General features: G+C 40.3%; 1 protein-coding gene across 6 annotated transcripts in view; it reads right to left on the bottom strand.

The window, feature by feature from the left end:
* Positions 1-885: 885 nt before the first annotated feature.
* TfAP-2 (transcription factor AP-2) overlaps positions 886-24166 on the bottom strand; it is a 238514-nt gene continuing 215233 nt past the window's right edge. For all 6 annotated transcript variants that reach the window (XM_065238918.1, XM_065238893.1, XM_065238957.1 and 3 more), the window contains 5 exons: positions 18011-18218; positions 3540-3738; positions 3133-3397; positions 2884-3051; positions 886-2817 (listed from right to left, as the gene is read on the bottom strand). In XM_065238918.1, coding sequence (XP_065094990.1) covers positions 2707-2817; positions 2884-3051; positions 3133-3397; positions 3540-3738; positions 18011-18218 — 951 coding nt within the window. In that variant the 3' untranslated portion in view covers positions 886-2706. The remainder of the gene's footprint in view (positions 2818-2883; positions 3052-3132; positions 3398-3539; positions 3739-18010; positions 18219-24166) is intronic.

The following is a 24166-nucleotide window of genomic DNA, read 5'->3' as shown; positions in this document are numbered from 1 at the left end:
TTGTCAAGCGGAACCTAAAGAAGACCACAAAAACTGCTAAGGGCGAGCAGCAGTTCAAGGCAAACTGGCTTTCTGCGGCGAAGAAGGTGGACAAGGTGGCTGTACAAAATCTGATGGCAGGGGTCAAGCGTAAGGCCCGGCAATTCGGATTTGGAAAAGCGGAAGCCTAACTGAATATTTTTCCTGAATTTTATACTAATTGAACTTGAAAAAGAAATTTAATTTGATTTTTTAAATAAACTATTTCACCGATTTACACGCGTTTTCCCTTGACCAAATTTTGACCGTATCACCCTTTATTCGTCAGATTAGTATCTGGTATGCTTTCCCAAGAAACAATGAAAGGTGATTTGTTGCGTTGCCTCCTTATTTCAAGAGCTAAATTGACCTGAAAACGAACTGACACCACTGATAAGTTCGAAATGTGCTGACTTGCTTAACGCTTCAGTGGCGCCACCATGATAAATGCGAGCACATTCCGAACTGAAACCTTGCTTGCGAAGAATGTGATTGTGAGTGTTATGTCTGTTTGTCTGCGATATAATGATGAGACAAATTTGGAATCCAAGGGGACAAAGCATGACTATATCACAGACAAACAGACATAGCTCATTGAATATGTTTCACTATAACAACTACTAAAACACTACTGCCATCTGCTGAGTACACTGTCGTGGGCAGTAAGGTCAATAAATAGCTGTTGTGTGAGAACGTAAAACGCAATGGAACTATGAAACATTTAAATTGACCGTTAAATGCGTGTTCGATGGATCGTATACAAGAGTTATGTCGGCTTGTCTGTGACTGATGATAATGCTAAACGATTAAAGTGTCAGTGTCATCAAAGGGTTATTAATGCATCAAGGAAGTTAAAACACCGTCCGATTGAGTTTTAAAATATATATATTTTCATTAATTTGAATTTATAATACTTCTGAAATTTGCTCTTATACCACTTTCTGTTCATGTACAACGTTTGTAATTGTATTTTGAGTTCTTAATTTGCCTATGTATGCGATTCCAGTACTGTGTGTGGGTAGTGGTTTGCGTTTTCCTTGCTGTGTTTTGAACGTTTCTACTTGGACACTTTCGGGCTGTGCTTTATCGCAAGTAGCACTGCAAGTTTTATCGACGCATTCTACAAGTCTGAATCATGGTCTGTAGAACTCTCATAAAACCCGCATTGTTACTTGAGATGTGTCATGTTTGGTTGCAGCGCGTACGGACTGGAACAATCTGTAGTTGTTGTTTCCTCTCTCAAAACTGGCTTAAATTTAAGACGAATGTTGCGAAATGCATCGTACGATTTCAAATGACATGTTTTTTTTTATTTCTGTGAGAATAGAATCTGAGAGTACGATTTGTGATGGCGATGGGATGTGGTTTGTGGTTTCAAAATGGGGGCAACTTTTTGCTGATGATAAATTTTACACATTTGCTTGGCTTATGCTTAGTTGTAATTGTTTTTTTTTCTTTTTTGAAAAATGTGTAATAATATTCTCCTTTTGCTAATCGATTCATTTTGTACATATACGCGTAAACCTTCACAAAGTAAAAGTTTCACTTGTTTAGTTACATTATTTTACGAAAATTTTAATACAATTTACTCTTTGACGACAACTGGAAGAGTGGAAAAAATTTGAAACATTTTGTTGGCTATAAATGTTTGTTGTCACGTTTGCTATAATTATTTTATGGCAAGGATGACGTTTCGTCTCGATAATGTGTGTTTTACGATATAGGAATGATATGGTTTGCCTCTTTTGTTTAGCGGGAATGGATCGGGATGTAGGATAACAAATATGGCTGACGCGTTGTTTGTAGAAGATGTTAAATGTTGATCATGGAATCATGGCACTAGCGGGATAGGGTATGAAAAGCAGTGGAAAATCGAAGGAGGTGTGTGTTCTTCAGCAGGAATTGTTCCGGATTGGCACATGGAGATTATGGCGCTGGGAGGTTTTGTAAAGTGTAGAATTTGTAGCTTTTCTTTTGTTTTGGCACATGACTTCACAAGTACATTCTAAGCCTCATCGGCTCCTTTGTCGAAGATGGATCCTTTGTTTGCTTTAACCTTAATAGTAAACAATAAATAAAATTCTTTTAGTAGGTGCTCTTGTCAGTCATCTTTGCTGCACTTTCAGTTAAGTTTGTACTCAACTGATGTTATTATTATTTTTTTGCTAAAAATGGAATTGCAGATGAAACAAGTATCAATGGCCATTGATTTATCAAATAAAAATGGGAATGTACATGTTCCTAGTTTCTATACATATTGTAAGTATTAAACAATAGTCTATCACAAAACGGATTATAAAATACTAAACAATACTTTTTACAATTATGCGCCTTCAATTGATTACAGTTAAATATATTGAGAACACCGAGAGATAAAACGTGCAGACTTCCAAATGTTCACTTTGCTTGCATTGTATGGGTGACCAATAATAATTAATTATAATCAATCTAGTTTGAAATCTCATAGTGTAACCTTTTCATCATATTTTGCATACTCTTACGCTAATTGCGTTGTTTTCTCTTTATACATCACAATTTTTCTTCTTCTTTAACTTCTGTTTGCGTTTCCTATGATACAGGTGCTGACATCCATAGATTTCGGTTCCGATGATGCTTCTTCTTCCGAACCGATCGGATCAAGCCCGGCTAGAAGCGTTCAATTTTGGTGAACAGATAATTTTATAACTGTCATTTCTTGTCGCTATCCATTTTGCTCTTGTCGAGCGAGGACGTCACCATGCTGCCACCGTTGCCCGGGTACATCTTGTCCATGTGCTTGATGGACTCGTTCAGGAAGTTCTATTGAGAAGAAGATGAGGGGGATTAGTTTAGTGTGTACTAGTTTTCCTTTGAAGATGGGCTTACTTGGATGGCTGTCAGCGCTGCCACAATGGCGGGCGATCCGAACCCATGGGATATGAGCGAAAAATGTGTTAGGTGTCGCTGAATCGATGGATCCAGAATATGCTGTGGCCGCGTGTTGCATAGAGGAGAACGATCCTGGTTGAGCAGGTCCATGAGTTCTTTTGTAATCTGAAAAAGGTTTATGATTTTTTCATTAGTCCCAAATGTCCGAAATGACAGTTATAAAATGTGTTGCTAGAATAGCCGTACCTGTTTCGTATTGAGCAGCAGCTCTTTCCGTCTGTAGGATTCCTGCGGTTCCGAGTACTGTCGGGAAAGATATTCGGCCACTTGCCGGGCAGGAAATTCCGTCTCACAGACGTAGCCAAAGTCACGTGCCAAATGGATGGCTTCGCCTTCCACCAGCGACGTGAGCAGCGTGACATTTGCCGCCTTGCGTCGTCCCGCCGGCAAATTCAAACCGATTTTCTCCAACTTTTCCCTTAGCAACCGGCCGCCGTTTTTACTCTTTGCCCTGTAAGGAGAGAAAAAGCGACGGATAATTATCGTGCTTTCGCTACAGTTGGTCTAATTTGGCATTGACGCGCCTGGCAACAGAATCCTGATAGTAATTAGTGAAATGTTAATGAGCGAGTGGGAAAAGCGAAAAAGCTCACCGTCTGAGAACTCCACCGAGAAGCGACGCGTTGAGACACTCGGGAGGCGCCAGGCGGCGCTGCACTTCTGCCACCGTAACTTTGTATTTCGAGGTGCTGGAGAGGAGACTGAGCCGGCCGGGCACGGAACAGAACACGTCCGACGGGGAACCGAGGTTCATTTGGCTGCTGTCTTTCTTAATGTCGGTGATGGGGAAATCTGAAAGTTTGAATTTTTTTTTGAAATTATTAAAATTTTCGAATATTGGCAAGAAGTGTAACTGTTAGTTCATGAAATGTCATGTTCAATATTGATAGTCATCTTTATAAATGGTGTAATGTTTTAAGTTGGTTGGTTGTACCACAATCAATACGAAACTATCGATTTTAAATTGGCTCACTACTTGACTAGCCTATTGGTCCCAAGCAAATCGGTTAACGTACCCCATTCTAGTCGAAATTCTAGTACTACACAATGTTTGTTTTGATTTGCCATGCAAGTTTGACAGATAAAATGAGGGGTTCGTGGATTTTCCTATGTTTCGAGGGGTGTATCGATTAGCTTGGGATCGAAGATAGTACCAGAGCTGATCCAAAAAGTTGAGCACTTTTCTTCGGGACCTTCTGGTCTTAGAGTTACCTCTATGGTTGTACTACAATAGAGGTAACTCTAAGACCAGCTCTGGTACTATCTTCGGTCCCAAGCGAATCGATGCACCCCTCGAAACATAGGAAAATCCACGAACCCCTCATTTCATCCGTCAAACTTTCATAGCGAATCAAAACAAACATAGTGTAGTACTTGAATTTATACTAGAATGGGATACGTTAATCGATTTGCTTGGGACCAATAGGCTAGTCAAGTAGTGAGTCAATTTTAAATCGTTAGTTTCGTATTGATTGTTGGTACTGCTTTATATGTCTGTCAATGGTATAATGAACGGATGGGAGATTTGTAAAAAAAATATGTTTTATGATGTCCCAATTACATGAGTTTTCGAGTAAACGAATAATTCTGAATATGTGCAATTTTTTCTCTATAATTCGCCAAACTTCACAATTATAACAATGCTTTATGGCAGTGGGCTTCAACCTTTTTCGTTCCAAAAAGTAGTGTACATTTCTGTCACTATGATGCACATAAAGGGAGCGTCATATATCATACAAGTTTACATTATTGATCGTGTAAATTTAAGAGACATTGCATGAAATATTCCAAATATTGTATGCAACCATCCATCTTTCTAAGCAAAATTTCTTGCAAGTTGCTATTTTACGTGAAAGAAAGTTTACATGTATGAATCTTTGCATGCCTTAGATGTTTACATCTTTGTTCAAATTAAAAAAAAATCTGTATAAGTGATGTCAAGTAAATATGATTTCCAGTTAATTTTTTTCGTAATAGTGCTCATTGCAAGACAGCTATATCAACAATCAATACGAAACTAACGATTTTAAATTGGCTCACCACTTTGGTAGCCTATTGGTCCCAAGCAAACGATTAACGTACCCTATTCTAGTTGAAATTCTATTACTACACTATGTTTGTTTTGATTCGCTGTCTATTGTATTATTTTCAAATAAATCTTTCGCGGAAAAATCATTTTGTAGCTCAAATAGTTCACCCTAAAATATAATAAAGCTAACCTGACCTACACACTGAATTCAGATCACCGAAGTCGTTAAAATTCTATCAAGTTTTTAAACAGCTGAAAAAGTTGCTAACATTTTAAATTACCGTTACACGTAAGAAAACAATAGAATCAAATATTTTTTAATGTTTTATCATTAAATGGGGTTAACTGAACAAAGTCTGTACAAGTTAGTAGTTCGAAAACTTACCAGACAGTGGAGGCCTGGATTAGTGTGTACACACTTAGAAATAACTACTTTTACGCGAGACGTAATTCGTATTAGACGTAAATCCTGAAACTTAAACGAACATTTCAATTACAAATTTAGTGTTCTCAAACCAAAACATAAGCAACTCGACGAATTTATTTTCTCGTTTCTTACAACTAATTCTTATGTCAAAAATGCAACTTACATGTGTTGTTCTCAGGGACAGAGCTGGTAAATATCACGGCCGTCATATGACAGTCAGAAAACAGGTCTTCTCACTATCACGAGACGAAACGACCGACCATTAGCTTTCTTGTCATTTCCCAATGATCAAGCACTCATGAGAATAATTCTTATGCAGTTTTAACATCAACATTTCTAACTGATTTAGATGAATTTAAGCAAGTAACCATATGTAATCGGTAGAGTGAACATATTTTTATGATTTCCTTGGTATAAGTAGTGACAGAAGTATCTCTGTAAATATCGCGTGAGATCTATGATTGAAAATGACATTTGCCAGCCCTGCTCAGGGAACCGAAATTTACATGACTTTTCGGTAGCGTGTAGCCTTACCCTACAATTGATCGGGAACCTAAAATTCTGGTTTGGGAATTCATAAACACAAGTAACTTTCTACAATGGCAGTTGGAAATGGTTACGTACGGAATCCAAGGAAAGTGACTCTAGCTAAGCTCAAGGGGTGATTTTGCTTTGGTATCCTGAGCTGCATGCACGTTGAGTAGGTAGAAAGAAGATGTATGTAGATATGGAAGATTTCCTACAAAAGGATGCAACATGGTGGATATCGATGCAGGAAATTGTAGAAATTTTTTCGCAGGTTGATACACATGATTGACATTTTAAATTGAGTATCTGAGCATCTAATAGGCTACTATTATTCCATATCTCTGGGAGATGACTGTACTAACATTTAATATATTCTCACTCATAATTACCCCCTAAGATGGCAGTGAATTCCCCCCGGTTGAAAACCACTGCCTTATGGTTTTCATCACACCTTCCGCCGTGAATCGGCATCGCTTTTTGTATAGGTATAGAATAACAAAAAATACACAAACAACTTCAGAATATGACACCTCATCGGGTGCGACTCCCTCTGTATGGACCCATCACATTTTTTTTTACTCTCAAATAAAATTCCGATTCGCAACAATGCTTATTATTTATGTACCGCCTTTGCCAAAAAAAAATACAACAAAAACAAGAAAACATCACAGTAGACTGGCAGGAGGAAAAACATCAATGCTCGGCCTGCTGCTGTGTTGAGAACGGGGGAGCTTCAGATTACAATACTCCTTTGTGTGAGCGCGCTCTTTAACAACTTTTTGCTCTCTCTCTCTCGCTTTCTGAGTCTCATCTGGCTAATAATCGGATCTCCCTCTGTGATTTACCCTCATCCGTCCGTCATCGTCGTAACAAATGAAACTATACGAGACGGTGAGATGTCTCTATAGGTATGTTGAATGAAACCCGGACCGACATTGATGAAAAGTTCCACCATTAATTAGCACCTCTTTTTCTTAGTTTGCCGAGCTGCATCTTGACACTGACGGTTTGGGATATTTTGTCCAGAGTTGATCGTCACCATCATCGCTTATCGCAATCGCGTGCACTGCTCCGATGCGACAGATGAAGATTAACATGTCCAACTCAAACCCGGCCGGACGACGACAGAGTCGGTGCAGCGATCTTATCGGTTGGCTAGATCAAGTTTCGAGGTGGGATTCAGTTGCTTCTTCCCTCATAGGAGGTTATGTTTGATGATACACGGCGGTGATGATCACTTCCACAGCTCTTTTACCAGTAGTTGACAATATCAGTATGCTAATGAGATCTCCTCTTCTATCTTTCTGTTTTGGGTCGTGAGTTGCGTGCTTCGACGACCGAAAGCAAACAAGATGAAGATGGGGCCCATTGGAATCGTTTATAATCCCATTATAACGATAACTTCCTCACTTATGGCGGGGTGGTTGAGTGCTATGAGGTGATGTCTCTCCTCATTTCCCATATCGAGGAGGTGGTAGAAGAACTTCGCGGGGGAGAAAAAAGTGGATGTTGCCTTTTTCGAGGCACGGATTCATTCATGGATTTGCCGGATTTACAGCGATATGTACCACCACCCGGACAAAATGTCAGGTTAGCGTACCTAAATAAGTTGCAAATGGGTCTGCTTGTCACCTTCGTTATTTTTTGTAGTTGTTGCGGCACTAGAGTATGTGAAACAGTAACAGAAATTGGTCAGTGGGGATTGTCCTGTTGGATATGGTAAGTGATCTTTTTTTTTTGTATCGCCGAGGAATGTTGGATAATCGAAACAGTTGGAAGGAAAGGAACGTTTCCTGAATGTTACAAACTATGTATTGCTCTTGCTGCTCTAATTCAGGCTGTGCGTTTTCGTAACATTTTGCTCCATTCTTTGTAGGACAACATTTCAACGACGCACAAAAATACAAATTTTCGATGTCTTATGGGGTGTTTTATGCTATTTCACTAGCGCTAATGAGCAAGATGCTAGCAAAAAAAAAGCTCCCCAGCATAATGTAAGCAGGGCATAAGCGTCTACCAGCATGAAATTTCAGGAGCAACTGAAATTCGTGCTAGTTGGCGAGTACACTAGCGCGAGTAAATCCGCACAGATGTAAACACCCCATTAACCCAAAATTTACGAACATAAAGGGTGCCCACGATAAAAATAACCTATCTGAAAAACTAAAAATCATACCTTCAATAAAACACCCGCACCTCCTTCTTCACCCCTTCCCACAGAACAACATGATTTTTTTCTGCATTATCTCCTGTGATTTTTTGTTTTAATTCTAAACGGGTTTTAACTCATCTCGGCACAAGCCAAAAGTAAATAAAACGGGTCAAAATAGTTTGCATTTTCTTCTGTGCAATTCGTTTTTTTCCAATAGATTTCAACCCAAAAGCAAGTTAGTTATACCCAAAAGTAGGTAAATATGAGTATACCTAACGTTGGGTTCCCACCAGTGCTGAGATTCGTCATTGTCATTGACGGACTTTCGCGCGATATTGACAAAATTGTTTTTCACATAGTCAGTGATAGACTTGATCCTCAAAAAAACCTTCGTCAAAATCTCATTAATTTTTTAGTCAATGACAAAGATTCACCTGGTAACAAAAAGTGTAATTTCGTGCATTCTGTGTCACATAATTGGGCTGTTTAACTACGAAAAATATACCGATTTTTTTACATCATCTGATAGAGCTTCGTTTTCTGAGCACAACGATATTTTTATCGATTCCGTAGACATTCATCTCTAAAAATCTGCACATGTTCATCACTGACAGAATTGACATGGTTTCTCGAAAAAAAAATGACGGTGACTGTTAGCCCAAATGAGTGACCAAAGCAGAAGTGTCAATATCGCCGTATATTGTCGATATTTTGCAACACTGATTCCCACACTTTACCACCTCTGTTGGGTGGTTTTGTTCCTTCGTTTTGGACAACATTAGAAGGTGAAAAGGAGACAAACAAGTCAAAAGTAGCTAAAAGTGAACTGGCCGCTGGGTACTTTTTTCGTCAATTTTTGCTAATTTTAGCAGATTTTAGGGTCTTTGTTTACCACTCCATTTCATAGAGGAAAACAGATATAACTGGCGATACAAAGAAACCGCTCTATTTTATTTTTTCTTGGCACATTACGAAAATGCAACCCATTTTTATTGGATTTAAATAAAATGCTCAATTTGCAAAATAAAAGCATATTAAGATTGCACTCTTATACCTCACCGTGTAAAATTTTACCATCATCACTCTCATAGTTCTTCTATTCTCCACGAGTGCCAACTTTGATTTGCCAATTAATGCGACAAAAGAGATTTCCACGTCCGGTTGTATTGGTGCCATATGTGAGAATGTGTTAGTGAAAATCCGAGGAAAATACATAACAAATCGCTGTCAAGCTCATTTTGACAGATCTAATTTCATACATTTTTAAGCTTAGCCAGAGGAAAATAATAAACAACTTTACACGGCGATACACCCGCTAGTGTGCTTGCGTTAAACGATGATCTGATGACCTGATATCAGACGGGTGTCTCTGAGCCTTTCCAAGAAGAACGTTCTTCGCTCTTCCAGAGGCTGAAGACCAGCCAGGTGGTGGACCTCAGAATTTTGCGTCTGTGGAGGACTGTTTAGGATCATCCTAAGGATCTTATTCAGGATACTTTGGAGTTTAAGGTGATGGCATTTGGCGCAACTCTCCCAGATTGGCATACCGTACTCGATAACGGGACGGATGATTTGCTTGTAGACAGCAAGCTTATTGTTCAGGGACAGGATGGACTTCCTGTAGATAAGTGGATACAATGATCTTATCAAGATGGTGCATTTGGTTTTCGTTCTGTCAGTGTCAGTGTAGTTTTGGATCTCAGTGTCAGGGAGCACTGAAAAGCAGCCCACTGTCTTGAGTCAGTCCGAGGTAGACTACCTCTTTGGACCATTCCACCACTGTGCCGTTTAGGCAGATTTTGTTATTCTCAGACGGCACAAGCCTGGGAGATTTTGAATGGTCCTCGCCATCGCCAGAGCCGGAATATCGGAGGTGAATAGATCGAACAGCATGAGCTCAAGGATACTTCCTTGGGGCACACCTGCACCGATATTGAAGGCATCCGATGTGATAATTTTGTATGTTCTGTCCGATAGATAACTTTGTATGATCTTCACGAGGAAGATCGGAAAACCGTATCGATGCAACTTGTACACCAGGCCATAATGCCAGACATTGTCAAAAGCTTTTTCAACGTCTAGAAATACCATAGCAGATGTTTTAGAAACAGCCTTGTTCCGCCTAAGAATGTTTATTACTCGGGTCAGTTTTTCGGCAGATGTTAGAAGTCGGCTGTAAACTGCCCTTTTAAACAGTTTGGATAACCCTGAGAGAAAGCAGACATGGGTTCAATCCCAGTCGGCGCCGTTAGATGCGCATGTTGAGTTTAGAATTTCGGAAAGAGTGTATGCGTGAGCCAGTTTGTAAAACATTGTTTCCTGCTTTCGGGGACGTCACTTCATTTGAATAGTTTTTTGTTAAGTCGGTCGCAGATTTTGGTAATGTAAGGGGCACGTTCTTGTTTATTGAGCAGAAAATCATGGGTTAGAACCCAAGCTTAGTTACATTACTGAGTTGATCTTTTCTAGGTCTCTATTGTAGAAAATCGTGAATAAAAGAACTCCGCGGAACGATTAGGAAAAGTAATACATATGTTTATACAAAAGTGACGTACGCTTGATGCGGTTCGGAAGACATTGATAACTGCTTTCGGGGATGTAATTTCATTTTAATAGCTTCTTGTAACCGATAATGAACGATCGTCGGTCATAGCTTGTTTTGAAGTAAGGGGCACGGTGGCCTTAGAACGACCTTACTTTGCTTACTGATCAGAAGATCGTGGGTTAGAACCCAAGCCTCTTTACATTACTTAGTTGATAGGGTTGCGTCATTTGCTTACCAGGCTTTAAAAGATCGCATCACATTCCAATGTGAATCCAGATCTAATTCACCCTTCCCACTGACAAAAAGATTCTTCCCATGAGAACCGTGAAGATGAAGAGGTATACTCAGTCTCTAGTAACAACGGGTGTCGAAATAACAATCCTTTTCCTCCCTGATGACCGTAAGGACGTGGCCGGAGTCGTTATTGACCTCAAAAATAAGGATTCACCGGATTTTGCACACTGAGAATGGATTACTAATCCCAAGCCTCATGGTTCTTTCAGATCTTTCGCTAAATTGGGTCAATCACGGAGTAGTAACTACTGATATGTATGGTCATCAATACTGCTGCTTACAAAAACGTTTACTCTGTAATTCCCAGAGAAAAGTTTAACTTTATTTTATTACAGTTTAAAAACTGATCGCTCGGTAGGGGTGAGAGAAGTTCATTAAAGAGAGACTGTAGAGAAAAGTTTAGGATTCAGAAACCTCAGTGTAGTTCATTAGACAGTTCAGGGTAGCTAAGATGACATCAACGAGCCTCAACTTAAAAATTATCCAGGAATCAGAGGACATGTTCCTAAAATTTTACAGAAACGCATAGAAATTTAGGAAAGTTCTGGGTCTTTAGATGAGCTTTGGGATAAGCGAATTTTTTAGAGATGTTATACGAACATCAGATAAGCTCACGAGTTTTTGGAGCAGTCTCAATAATCTCAGAAAGACCCAAAAAACCGTTGAGAAGTTTAGTACAACTACAGGAAATTCCATCATAACCTTAGAAAGACTCAGGGAGTCGTTTAGAAGTTTCGGAAAACTTCAAAACTATTCAAGTAAACATCAGAAAAACTGTGCTCTGAGGTTCCCTTAGATTAGTTCAGGGTACCATAATCGAGGCACATTGATCACTTTTTAACGTAAATATAGAAATAAATTTATAAAATACATGAAATTATCAAACTAATTGCATTTAAATCAGTATTGGATGATTTGAAATTTTTTAGATCTTAAATTTGAAAATATAGATATGGGATGAAATTAATTAACCCCTCAAATTACTTCCCAGTGCATTTCTAATAATTGTTCTTATATTCGTTTCACTGAATCCGAAAAACTCGCGTCAATTAATAAAGAATGTTTTCAGCAGAAATTTTTTGCTATAAAATATACTTTTTTGAAATAATAAAATAAATCTTTCACCGAAAATGTTATACAAGACAATTAAAAGTACAAGGTACAATGATTAATTTCACCCCGGTGATCAATTTGTCCCCGGATTATGGTAGTCAGAAAATGTTCAGAGAACTTTGGACAAGATTGGAGAATCTAAATGAAGTTAAATGATAGAGATAAATGTCGTAGTTTTTGAATAATCGAGCAAAAACGAACAAGCTCCATACATTCTCAGATCCAAGGCCCTACATTTAAAAGTAGGTGCCCAAGTAACAATTTAAAGCCTTTTGGCTTTCACTCTGATTTATTGTGGTTTTATAACGGTAATAAGCAATCTTTTTAGTTTAAATACAGCATTTTACAGTGCACAGCATTCTTGATTAGCAGTTCAGCTTTATGCTGTTTTAAAAAACTTTTAAAGTCTGACGAGAAACTCAGAAAGTGTCTGGATTTAAAAATGAATTTATTGCAGCACTCTATCCCTTTATAAAACTGTTTAGTAAATCAATCGGTATTGGTTTTATTTATGTCACGATAAAATTCTCCATAAAGGTGTTTTATCATTTAAGAAACCGTTCGATTTCAAACGGGATCAAAAAGCATATATTGATGCGTTTTGGTGTCTATGAAGTGTATCACAAAACCTCCCACTGTTTACAAATAAAACCTAAAAGATGGATCCACCTAGAGACAGAGAAAAACATAATCGAGTGGGACATTCAAACGCAGAGTCACAAGGAAATGCCAATCACATCCGAGACGCACCATGGAAAGCTTGATGGAAGCCCCCAATCTCTCCAACCCAGTCCCGCCTACTGCAGCCAGCGTACCTCATAGTCGTCTCGGTCCTGCGGTTGGAAGTAGGGAGGGGGTCTTCCACCTTGCTTGTACAGGCAAGTACTCGATTCGACCTAGTATTTCATCGCGTAAAAAAGTTTCCCGTACACAGGAAATTGCACACCCTTTCATACATCAACCTTTGGAACCAGGACGCACTGAAAATAGCATTTTGGAAGCCCCTAGTCCCTCTAACACGGTCCTGCCAGTACCAGCCAGCGTTCTTCACAGTCGTCCTGGTCCTGTTGTTAGTAGGGGTTCGGGGGTCTTCCAGCCTGCTATGCCAGGCAAGTACAATGATAACTCTGAACATTCACCGCCTGACGCCATTCCGAATTTCAGCACTGTATCGGTACTCTCTAACACTCGAAGTGCGGGTTGCACCACTGGATTCTCCGATGCAGCCCCACCTTCTGCTGCCTTTGATCATCGGAGCTGCCCTAATGCTGTTATCAGAAGTGAAATTAGGATGCCCAAAAGTTCCCTCTCAGGCGAGGTGTACACAGATTCTCAACGTGTTGCTAGTACTAACCAGGACGTCACTATTTACTATCAGAACGTAGGCGGGATGAACTCGAACGTTGAAGACTATCGTATATCCGTATCTGACCGATGCTATAATATTATTGCTCTCACAGAGACTTGGCTCGACTCCCGCACGATCTCCAATCAAGTGTTTGGATCTGAATACGAGGTTTTCCGTTGTGATCGTAACCCCCGCAACAGCCGAAAATCAACTGGAGGTGGTGTCCTCTTGGCTGTCGGTTCTGAATTGAAAGCCAGAGCAATTGAAAATGATCTGTGGAACAGCGTAGAGCAGGTCTGGGCAGCTGTGGACCTAGCGGATCGCACGTTGTTTGTATGTGTGGTCTACATACCTCCAAACCGAGCTCGAGATATAGATTTCATCGACGCCCATTGTCGTTCAATTCAAGCTGTCTTGGAAAGCGCAACTGCTATTGACGAGGTTATTGTCTTGGGAGACTACAATTTACCTGGTATCTCGTGGCAACCATCCCATAGCGGTTTTCTGTATCCGGATCCAGAACGATCAGTGTTCCATTGTGGAGCCACTATGCTTCTTGATAGCTACAGTACGTCTACGTTATCGCAAATCAATCATGTAGTCAACGAGAACAACCGCAGCTTGGACCTTTGTTTCGTCAGTTCTCAGGATGTCGCTCCATTCATCTCCTGTGCACCCGCTCCACTAGTGAAACCAACTCCACATCACCTTCCTTTGATTGTGACTGTGGAGAGCAAGTTACTTCACGATTTCGACGAAACGCTCGTTGCTGTTTCCTACGATTTTCGAAAAGCAGATTACCGCAGCATCTCAGACTTGCTCTCCAGCTTGGACTGGGAAAACATCCTCGATCATCACGATGTTGAGGTAGCCGCAAGAACGTTTTCACACATTTTGGTGTATACTATCGACAGACATGTCCCGAAGATAAGTCACCAGAAAACAGCTCATCATCCATGGCAGACTAAGGAGCTCCGTAGACTGAAATCTACTAAAAGAGCTGCACTACGCAAATACACCAAGTACCGTACGTTCCAATTAAAATGCTATTATGTTCGACTAAACCATCAATTCAAACGGATCAGTCGCCAAAGCTATTCGCGATATCAGCAGGGAATTCAGCGCAGGATGAGATCACATCCGAAATCCTTTTGGAACTATGTAAACGAGCAGCGAAAGGAATCCGGTCTTCCATCGTCCATGGTGTTCAATGGTGAAGTGGGATCCACAAATCAGGAGATTTGCCGACTCTTCTCTTTCAAATTTGCCGATGTTTTCACTGACGAGAGCCTATCTGACAAATATGTTAACCTCGCAGCAAGCAACGTTCCAATGCACGGCGATACATTAAATGGCATCGACATCAACGATATGACTATTTTAAGAGCTGCTTCCAAGCTGAAATCTTCTTGCAACCCTGGACCCGATGGAATCCCGTCCGTTTTTCTCAAGAAGAATATCGATAGTCTATTGACTCCGCTCTGTCACGTGTTCCAATTATCGCTTCGCTGTGGTATTTTTCCTTCTTGCTGGAAGTTTGCTCACATGTTTCCTGTTCACAAAAAAGGAAACAAACGAGATGTCAACAACTATCGTGGAATTACCTCACTGAGCACCGTATCGAAGCTTTTTAAACTAGTCATAATGGAACCGCTACTTTCTCACTGCAAGCATGTTTTGAGTGATGATCAGCATGGCTTCATGTCAGGTCGTTCCACCACCACCAATCTGCTATACCTCACATCTTATGTAACTGATAGCATGGTTGACCGAGCTCAAACGGATGTGATTTATACCGATCTGTCAGCAGCGTTCGATAAGCTAAACCATGGTATTGCTATTGCTAAACTAAACAGACTTGGGATCAATGGTAACCTATTACAATGGTTTCGATCTTATGTAACCGGTCGCCAACTGATGGTTGCCATAGGCGATTACCGATCTGATACTTATCCTGCTACATCGGGGATACCCCAGGGTAGCCACCTTGGACCTTTGATCTTCCTGCTCTACTTCAACGATGTGAATTATGTGCTTGACGGACCTCGACTATCGTATGCTGACGATCTAAAAATCTACCTTCGGATTCGTTCCATTGCCGACTGTCACTTTCTTCAACGCCAGCTTCATGCTTTTGCTGACTGGTGCACCTTGAACCGAATGGAAGTTAACCCGGCGAAATGCTCAGTAATCTCCTTTTCTCGGATAAAAGAACCAATCATCTTCAACTACAACCTATTGGGTTCAGCAATTGAACGAGTGAGCCACGTGAAGGATTTGGGAGTCATTTTGGATTCGCAACTCACATATAAGCAGCATATTTCGTATGTCGTTGATAAAGCTTCCAGAACACTAGGCTTTATCTTTAGAATAACCAAAAACTTTACCGATATTTATTGCCTGAAGTCATTGTACTCCTCACTGGTCCGATCAGTCCTTGAATATTGCTCAGCAGTTTGGAATCCAAGCTACAACAATGGTGTTGAAAGAGTCGAATCAGTCCAGTACCGATTCTTACGCTTCGCCCTTCGGCGATTGCCTTGGAGAGATCCTTTCCGTTTGCCTAGCTATGAAAGCCGATGTCAGCTGATTGGTTTGGAAACTCTTTCGACCCGAAGAGACGCTGCAAGGGCTTTACTTGTTGCCGATACATTGCAAGGGAGAATCGATTGTCCTACTATCCTCGAAAAAATCGATTTGAATGTACGACCACGAGCACTAAGAAACAGTCTTATGCTGAGACTTCCTTTTCGTCGCACGAACTACGGAATGAATGGAACAATAAACGGACTGCAGCGAGTTTTCAACAGAGTTGCCTCAGTGTTCAATTTTCACGTACCACGTCAGACGCTTCGCCGTAGTTTCACCTCGATATTTTCGGGCACAGGTAACCGTGAATAGCAGTGTAATGTTTAAGTTTTAAGCACAGACAATCATGTTGTTTTTTGTATTACTTAACATCATTGGGGCTTATTGAAGCCTGTTGATGGAAACAATTAAATAAAGAATTGATAAGTGAGTAATAATTCTAGCAATGCTGTCCACGGAAGAGGAACGGAATACAATTCCAGAACTTTCTGGGTGAGCAGCTCCGACAAAATCGGTCAACAACAACAGAGCAGCCGACTGAGAGGAGCGAAGTGGATGCGGTTTACGAAGCACTGGAAGCCGTCAAATTAGACGCTTAACATTGATGAGAATACACAGCATATTGTCAATGGCAACCTTCTTCAGAAATAACGTTGCGATGATGGTCCGAATAGCATCAGTGCCAAACTGGAACGGCGGAAAACTGTTGACAGGAAACTCATCCGGAAGAAGAAAAACTTTTCGGGAACGGTTGAGCTTCCACCTGTTCCAAGTTACGTAGACTCACTTCCTGAGTAACTGCTTCCAATAGGTGAAGGCAACTGCAGGCAACTTTGCCACCATTAATGCCGTCATAAAACTAAATGGAATAGGATCAAGCAAAATGGCTTCAGATAAAAACAATTCAGTCTGCAAATAATGTTCATAAAAGCTGCATTAAAATGTTTTGCATTTGTTAGCGATTTCATCGAAGCAAAACAGCTTTTTCACAAATGGCTTATGGAAAATTAGTGTTCATTCAATCGCCGTATTGTTATTATTTCATTGGCTTTTTTACAATCGTAGTGTTTCAAGATGTTTTTCCTTTACAATAACTTTATTCTCATCAATTCATCAATGAGCTGTAATAGAAATTTCGAAAATCATCAAACTGTCTTGGTTGGGAGCAATGATTAACGTAATATATAACTATATTTTGTTTCCTAAATTAAAAATAATTAGTCAAATCAGCAAATTAGCAAGCGTCAAAGGCAAATGGCACAAGTATTGGTGCTAAATGGGTTTTATTGTACTTTTAATAAGGATCTCAAATGGTTCTCAATGCATTAGTCATATAACCTTTTTGCAGCAAGTCATTCTTGAAATGTCTCGAAAATGCACTCTTTAGAACCTTTTTCAGGGTGAGCCAACTAGACAGATTCTAGTCTTAATGAGGTTTTGGTGGATGTAATAAAGGCAAAGCTATCTTGACCAGGGTTTTATTAATAATGTTTTATAGAAGCCTTGCAGTAATTTATAAAACGTTAAATGTTGCTTGGGTGGCCTCCTACATGTGACTACTGGCAGAAGCGGTTTCCATCCGTTAATTTATTGTTCAGCTGAATCTAAACGTGCAAATGTTTTCATAAATTATTATACAGGAATTACGAGTCTTCGAAAAAGTTTCTTAGTTGAATGTAACCTTTAAGATGGTGCTCTTGGGTCAAAACGAACTTATCCAATGTTGAAATTAAAAATATATTTATATTGATACTAAATCGCACAAAGCTAGTCTTAATTTAAAGTTTCGAAGAAAACGAATCATCCGAATTCATAATAGTCATTAAATTAAAAAATATAAACTTAATGAAATGTGCTCCAAGCAATGTCCTGCCAGCCTAAAATGCGTTATTTGAAATTTAGTAGAGTACATACACGGCAAGATGACATTTTGTTACAAACTTGATTACCGGAATAGATGTCCGCAATTTGGCCGCTAACCTTGAGATTTATGCGTACCCTCAACATTCGAGGGATAAAATAAATACCAATGTACTCACTTTTCAACAGCGGCAGGTCGCTCATAAATCCAGCGTTCTCGTCTATCACCGGATTCTGGCCATCGTCCACGGCACTCTGTAGCGCCTGATGCAACGACAGCGGGTCATGCTCGTGGGCTCCTAACCGCGTGGCACCCGCTCCACTTCCGATCGATCCACTGTAATCGCTCCGCCGGTCCGAGTACGGGAAACCATGTGAGAGTTGCGTCTATGGGGATGGGGGTAAAAATGGAGAAAACAAAAGATTAGCTAAAGAATGTTCGGCCTAAGTAGCGGAGCTAAAGTATCGGGGAAATTATTTCCCAAGCGGGGAGGCTGGGTGCGGGAAATTGGAGAAAACAATTTCAACATTCGAAGATTGTTCGCCAGGGATCGGAAGGGAAACAAAACTCCTCTTCCCTCTTCGGGTAGAAAGTATGTGGCAAGTTTGCTTCTTCGAAGTATCAGCAGAAAGGCAGGAAGTTTCAGCTGGCTTAATGTCTTCATCATTCTGAAAGATATGCATAAACTTCCAACCTCCCATCCTGAGTGCGATAGTTGAGTGTTATCATAATTTGACATGAAAACAACGAATTGGACAGATCCACAATTTCTCAAGCCAAATCAATCTGTGCCGAAAATCAATTTGGCGAAGAACCGAAAATATTTGCCTTCCCAAATTCCTGGACCGATGCATCTAAACAGCCCGGATTCAGATTTACATGACTCTATTATCGATGTTGATCCATCCACTGCAATGTCGTATAACGAGCAACGACAGCCAAGCCATATGTTTATGAATTTTCCGTCGTTTATGATACGCAAAATTGTTGACATTCCGGTCCGGGGGTTTTTCCTGAGCTCCGGCTCGGGGGAAATTTCGGCATGCGAAAGAGTCGGGAGTCGGTGAATGCCTTCGACTCGGGCGAACGAGCGGGAGGAAGTTTGAGTTATGTGGATATCCTCGTCGGGTTCGCTCCACTCTGTTGTGTCGTGAGCTGAGTGGTGTTCCGAGTGAGTGTGTTTATATTTTTCGGGGTTGTCTGTTGAATGTTGCGAAGAAGTTGCTTTTGTTGAGATGTTGAGAGCGTTATCTCGGAAGGAAGCAAGATAAGACGTGGGATGCTTTTTTGGGTTTTAGGGGGAGAGGGGCTGGTGTGTGATTGTATAGATATTCAAAGCGGATCGGTGTGTTTAGAGCGCGCTTAGGAATAGTTGAGTGGGAAGTTTAGTTTTCTTGTAGAAAATGTGGTAAGAAATATTTTCTTAGTTAGAAGAGAAGAAGAAGTTATGTTTTTTTTTATCATTTAGCTTTGGTTCAAATTTCAAAAGTTCTATGGCATAAGTTATTCAAAAATGGCAGAGTAATCCATCTAGTGGCGACACGTGTATTTTTCGTATAAGGTATTGAGCAAATCCAGACCAAATAGCGTAAAAAAGGATTTTGGACTAGAACTTCTCCGATTGCCATGCAACTTCGCATAATGGCTAGCCAATGCTCTTTGAATGCGTATTGATGTCCCCAACAACTGTGCAAAATGTGAACGGATTTGGTTATAATCCTGATTTGCGGGATAATTTTAAATTTTGTATGGGAAACGGAACGATCCTATTCATTTGCTTACCAAAAATCCAAATATTGCAAAAACTTCACAAAATCTCAGACTTAGATTGAGAATACTATACAAATCAACTTACCTATAAGCTCAAATGTACGCCTGTAGGAATGCACGGAGCAATAGGTCTAAATTAATACACAGTCAGGAATCCTTATTGCCGGGGGCATCGGGAGCGTGAAACTGTCTTCGATAAAGTTGCTGTACTGGGTTAGACCAACAAGCCTTTGTCATTGGATTCAGGATTAATTGGGAACTACGCCGCTAGAGGCGCATCATTTTTATGTTTCTTATGACGGGCGCTATAATATATGGAACTTGGGTCCAACATAGAGTATTTCGTTATCATGGCCATACAGAAAGTTGCTGCCTTGAGCAAAGTTGTTCAGGTGACCTAGTTATTTCGGATGGTGACCATATTAGTTCAGAACTCTTTCACTACGCAGAACTAGTATGGACATATATGAGCTTCCTGTATAAGCTGTATCTCAAAATCCCGGCCATGTACAAGATTACTGTCTTCAGAAAAGTTGTTTAGGTGATCATGTTCTTTAGGATGGTGGTCATATTAGTTCAGTACTATCTCACTACGCAGCGCTAGTGTGCATGTGAACTTCCAATATAAACTGTATCTCGAGAGCCTGGTCATTAGACTGATGCAAAATTTAACGTTTCCGCTCCACAGTGCTTAAATGGTTGCAAATCGGGTCCTGATAAGCCTCCCAAAGTTACAACTCATTTGGTTAGAAACAGACTTCGCACAAGCCATTTGAAGTTTACATGTAAATTACTATGGGAAATCTCAACTTTTTGTTCATTGCCTTACAGTCTTTTTCCATATTGAGCTATGTAAAACGAGACAGGAAAAAGTTATTAATTATTTAAGAGATTGGTAAACTTATGACATGATCAAGCAGCTGCTCTGTAGGCAACACTGTATTTTGCAGTGTGACATAGTAGCCATGATTTTTGTATCCTATTCAACGCCCCAGAAACACCAATGTTGCCTGCTGAGCAGTTGATTGAGCATGATCATAAGACATCAGCGCATTGAACCATTGATAACTTTCGATCCTTGCATTTAATCAAAAAGTGGTTTTCAGCAAAGTTGTAGCTGGAAAAATTTCCTACAAGTACAGCTAAAAGTTTTTGAAGCAGACCGATATGGTGAATTATTAGATAGACATGAACAAAAATCTTGGTTTTACCATAGTAATCCCCATACAAACTTCAAATGGTTTGTGCCACCTCAGTTTCTCACCAAATGTGTTCAAATTTTGAGAGGTTAGTCAATATCCGATTTGGAATCGTTTAAGTATTGTGGAGCGAAAATTTCAAATTTTGCATCACTCTACTGGTCATATAGAAAGTTGCTGTCTTCAGCAAAGTTGTGCAGGAGACCAAGTCCTTTCAGATGGTGGTCATATTATTTCAGAACTCTCTTACTTCGCGGCGATAGTGTGCACATATACTTCGGTAATATGTCATGTCTCAAAAGCTTGTTGTTATTGTGCAATGTGAGAACAGGAACCGGAAAAAGGATGATGTGTAGAGGCCAGAAATCGATGCCAGACGCCATTTTTTAAATCCAAGATGGCCTTCATCTGTTCAAGAAAAACTCTCAAATACCATACCATATGAGTATTTCCGGATAGGGGACGACGTGTAGAGGCCGGAATCTGATGCCAGACGCCATTTTGAAATCCAAAATGGTGGTCATCGGTTCAAAAAAACTGTCAAATACCCAAGGGGTATTCAACTCGAACACCTAAATCGGTACCGAGTGATTGAGCTGTTCCGAAAGCTGTGATAAGCGCTGTGCCGAGTATAATCAAGGGTCAATCAAAGTGTGCCTATCAAGATGTCAATAATCCATGAGTTTGGCAACCCCGAAAGCTACGACTATTGTGATTGTGTTTGTTTACATTCTCTGATGGATCATGGCAAGCGGGAAGTGGATGAGGAAGTGAAAGCCATAAAACCTATACAGTGTTCAAGCAAAATGAACCCGTCCACCAGATTCCGGATCGATGAAGTGCTGATTCCTTGCAGATGTACATGAAAGAAGGCGTAGTTTGATCAATGATGGATCAAATTGTTACCTGCTGCATATCAAATCCTTCCCAATTCTAGGAGCAACATCCCCGAGCCAGTTTTAAATAAAGCCTCAATATTTTTTTTCAGTAATGACCAAGGCCTTACAGTTGACCGATCGGTAGGCAACCCATCGCACTGAGGACCCTTGATACGAGCTCGTTCTACAGAAGGATAGTGACAGAGATGCGTCTGCAAAATAATCGGATCTGGTGACGGGGATGTGCTTGATATCGAGCTCGTGGAATAGAATAGAATGTAATTTCATTTCTTACTGCAATGATCCGTTCCAATAAATCTTATGCTATTGCGCTAAGGCAATCGTACACCAGTCCAGAGGTCTGATGGAATATGTGGGGTTAATATGTATTGACATCCCACAGCAGTATTGGAACTTCTTTCAAAATTATATGGACATCCTTATAAAGTCCTGCGGTTATCCCATTGAAGTCCACACCAATTGAGACTGGCAAGAATAACCGGAAGAAAACGTATGTGAAAATATGAAAATTTCCATTGCGGATGATCCTCGGCAAGACCGGTATTCGAATCAAGCCACCCTTCTTTGATAAGCTTTTTTTTATTTATTGATTATTCTGCATAACAAACTTGAAAACGTACCTCAACTCTCGCAAAAAATCCTGCTCTGATCCTTCGTTGTTCGCTTCGAAATTGGATGCCCACGGTAGTATATAAATTTAGTCCAAAAATATGAAGGTTTTTCTGAAATAAAGCCTGGATGACCTTTGGTGAAAGCATGTGGAGGAGAATGTGAGGGTTTATCGAGGTTAATCCCTGGCATATAGGGGATACATTTCAAGACCAACAATTGAAATGGCCGTAACTCCATTTTGTAAACAAACCTTGTAAGGCCATTTTCTCGCGAACCGAAGTCCACAAAGGCAAACCAACATAATGAACAGGTAGGGGAAATTCTCCTCTATCCGATTGTGGTTTAGGTTTGCGAATGAAGGTTTCGGTTCGCGAGAAAATGGCCTGACAAGGTTTGTTTACAAAATGGAGTTAGGTCCATTTCAATTGTTGGTCTTGATTTATTTGATATTGATGAGATTGTTTGCGTGGCCTTCCAAATTAATCATCAAAGGCAACTGGCGTTCATTTTTCTCTATGATTCCATCCTCAATCGAAAACGTGTCGGTTGGTAAGCCCCAGTTTGGGCAGCTTCTAATTTTCACAGCATTACCCAGATTTGCGTTGATATGTACTGCGAACGTGCATTGGTTTTGATTTTCATGATTATGGGATCCAACAAGTTTGCACCATAGGAAGACTCAACGACTTCGCCGATCGCATTCCGAACTGTACCGTCGTATTGGATGACCAGATCTTGACTAAATGTCACTGGAGGTAACCCGTTTTAGCCGTCTTGACTGCCGTATTGACAACACACTCTCAACCGGCCACGGTTGAGAGAATACTTTAGATTTTTTTCGAACGATCCTCGAAACCGGTTAACAAAGTATTCAACTGAGTAGTCAACCCAGTAGTCAACCGAGTAGGCAACGATTGGCTAAACGTCAACACTCAACAGTGATGCCGTTTTATATTATATTGTTTGTGTCCTACTGGTCAAAGTGTGCCCTATCGTGCCAAACAGTGTTTCGGCACAGTTTGCAGAGTTGATTACCCCTGCCAAATTAGGGTACTTGGGTATAAGTAAGTATTTTCGGAAAGGGGACGACGGGTAGAGGGCGGAAATCAATGCCAGATGGCATTTTTGAATCCAAGACGGCGACCATCGGTTCAAGTAAAACTGTCAAATACCCTATAATAGGGTATTTTTGGTTCCAGAAAGAGAATTACACATACACATTTAGAAATAACTAATTTTACACGTGACGGAATCCATCTTTGACATAAAAATAAGATGTAAACAAGCCCCGTAACGTGGGTAGATCACCTTTTCGTGGTACGTTACGGGATGTAAGATCTACCACCGAATCTTAGTCTTGACTACTTCAAACTAGGGGTACAGGATTTTTCAGTAATCAAAGGAACACATCTTAGTCCTTGTTACTTTTTATGCCTTGTTGATAGTGATAAGTCCTCGGGTTGCCTGTACCGAGGATGATCTTGAAACAAGGAAAAAATGAGTTAGTTAGTCTTCATCTATGTGATTCCTAATCTTCTATTCATTGTTCTCTAGTTTGAAGTGGTTAAGACTAGGGTTCTGATGCATGGTCATTATCGGTGTCATTGCTTATTTTTATTGCTAAGGAATCCCATTTCGACTGACAAAGGGGCGCGCCTTTGGAGGGTATTCCAACACTCCGAAGGGTATAAATAGCGGGACCTTTCATTTAGAATCGATTCCTTGCGATGAAGGCAAGAATGACAACTGTATGAACACCGAATACTTCATCATTTCTCAATAGTGATGGAGTAATACGACATGCACTAAACTAAGGACACGGGCTATACTACAATAGATCAAATTACTGGTCGC

This window comes from Ochlerotatus camptorhynchus, unplaced genomic scaffold (assembly GCF_037179485.1).
Source record: "Ochlerotatus camptorhynchus isolate MF236.1 unplaced genomic scaffold, CSIRO-AGI_Acam_v1.1 ptg000005l, whole genome shotgun sequence".
In the NCBI taxonomy this organism is placed as follows: domain Eukaryota; kingdom Metazoa; phylum Arthropoda; class Insecta; order Diptera; family Culicidae; genus Ochlerotatus; species Ochlerotatus camptorhynchus.
This window is presented reverse-complemented; position numbering and strand designations above follow the sequence as displayed.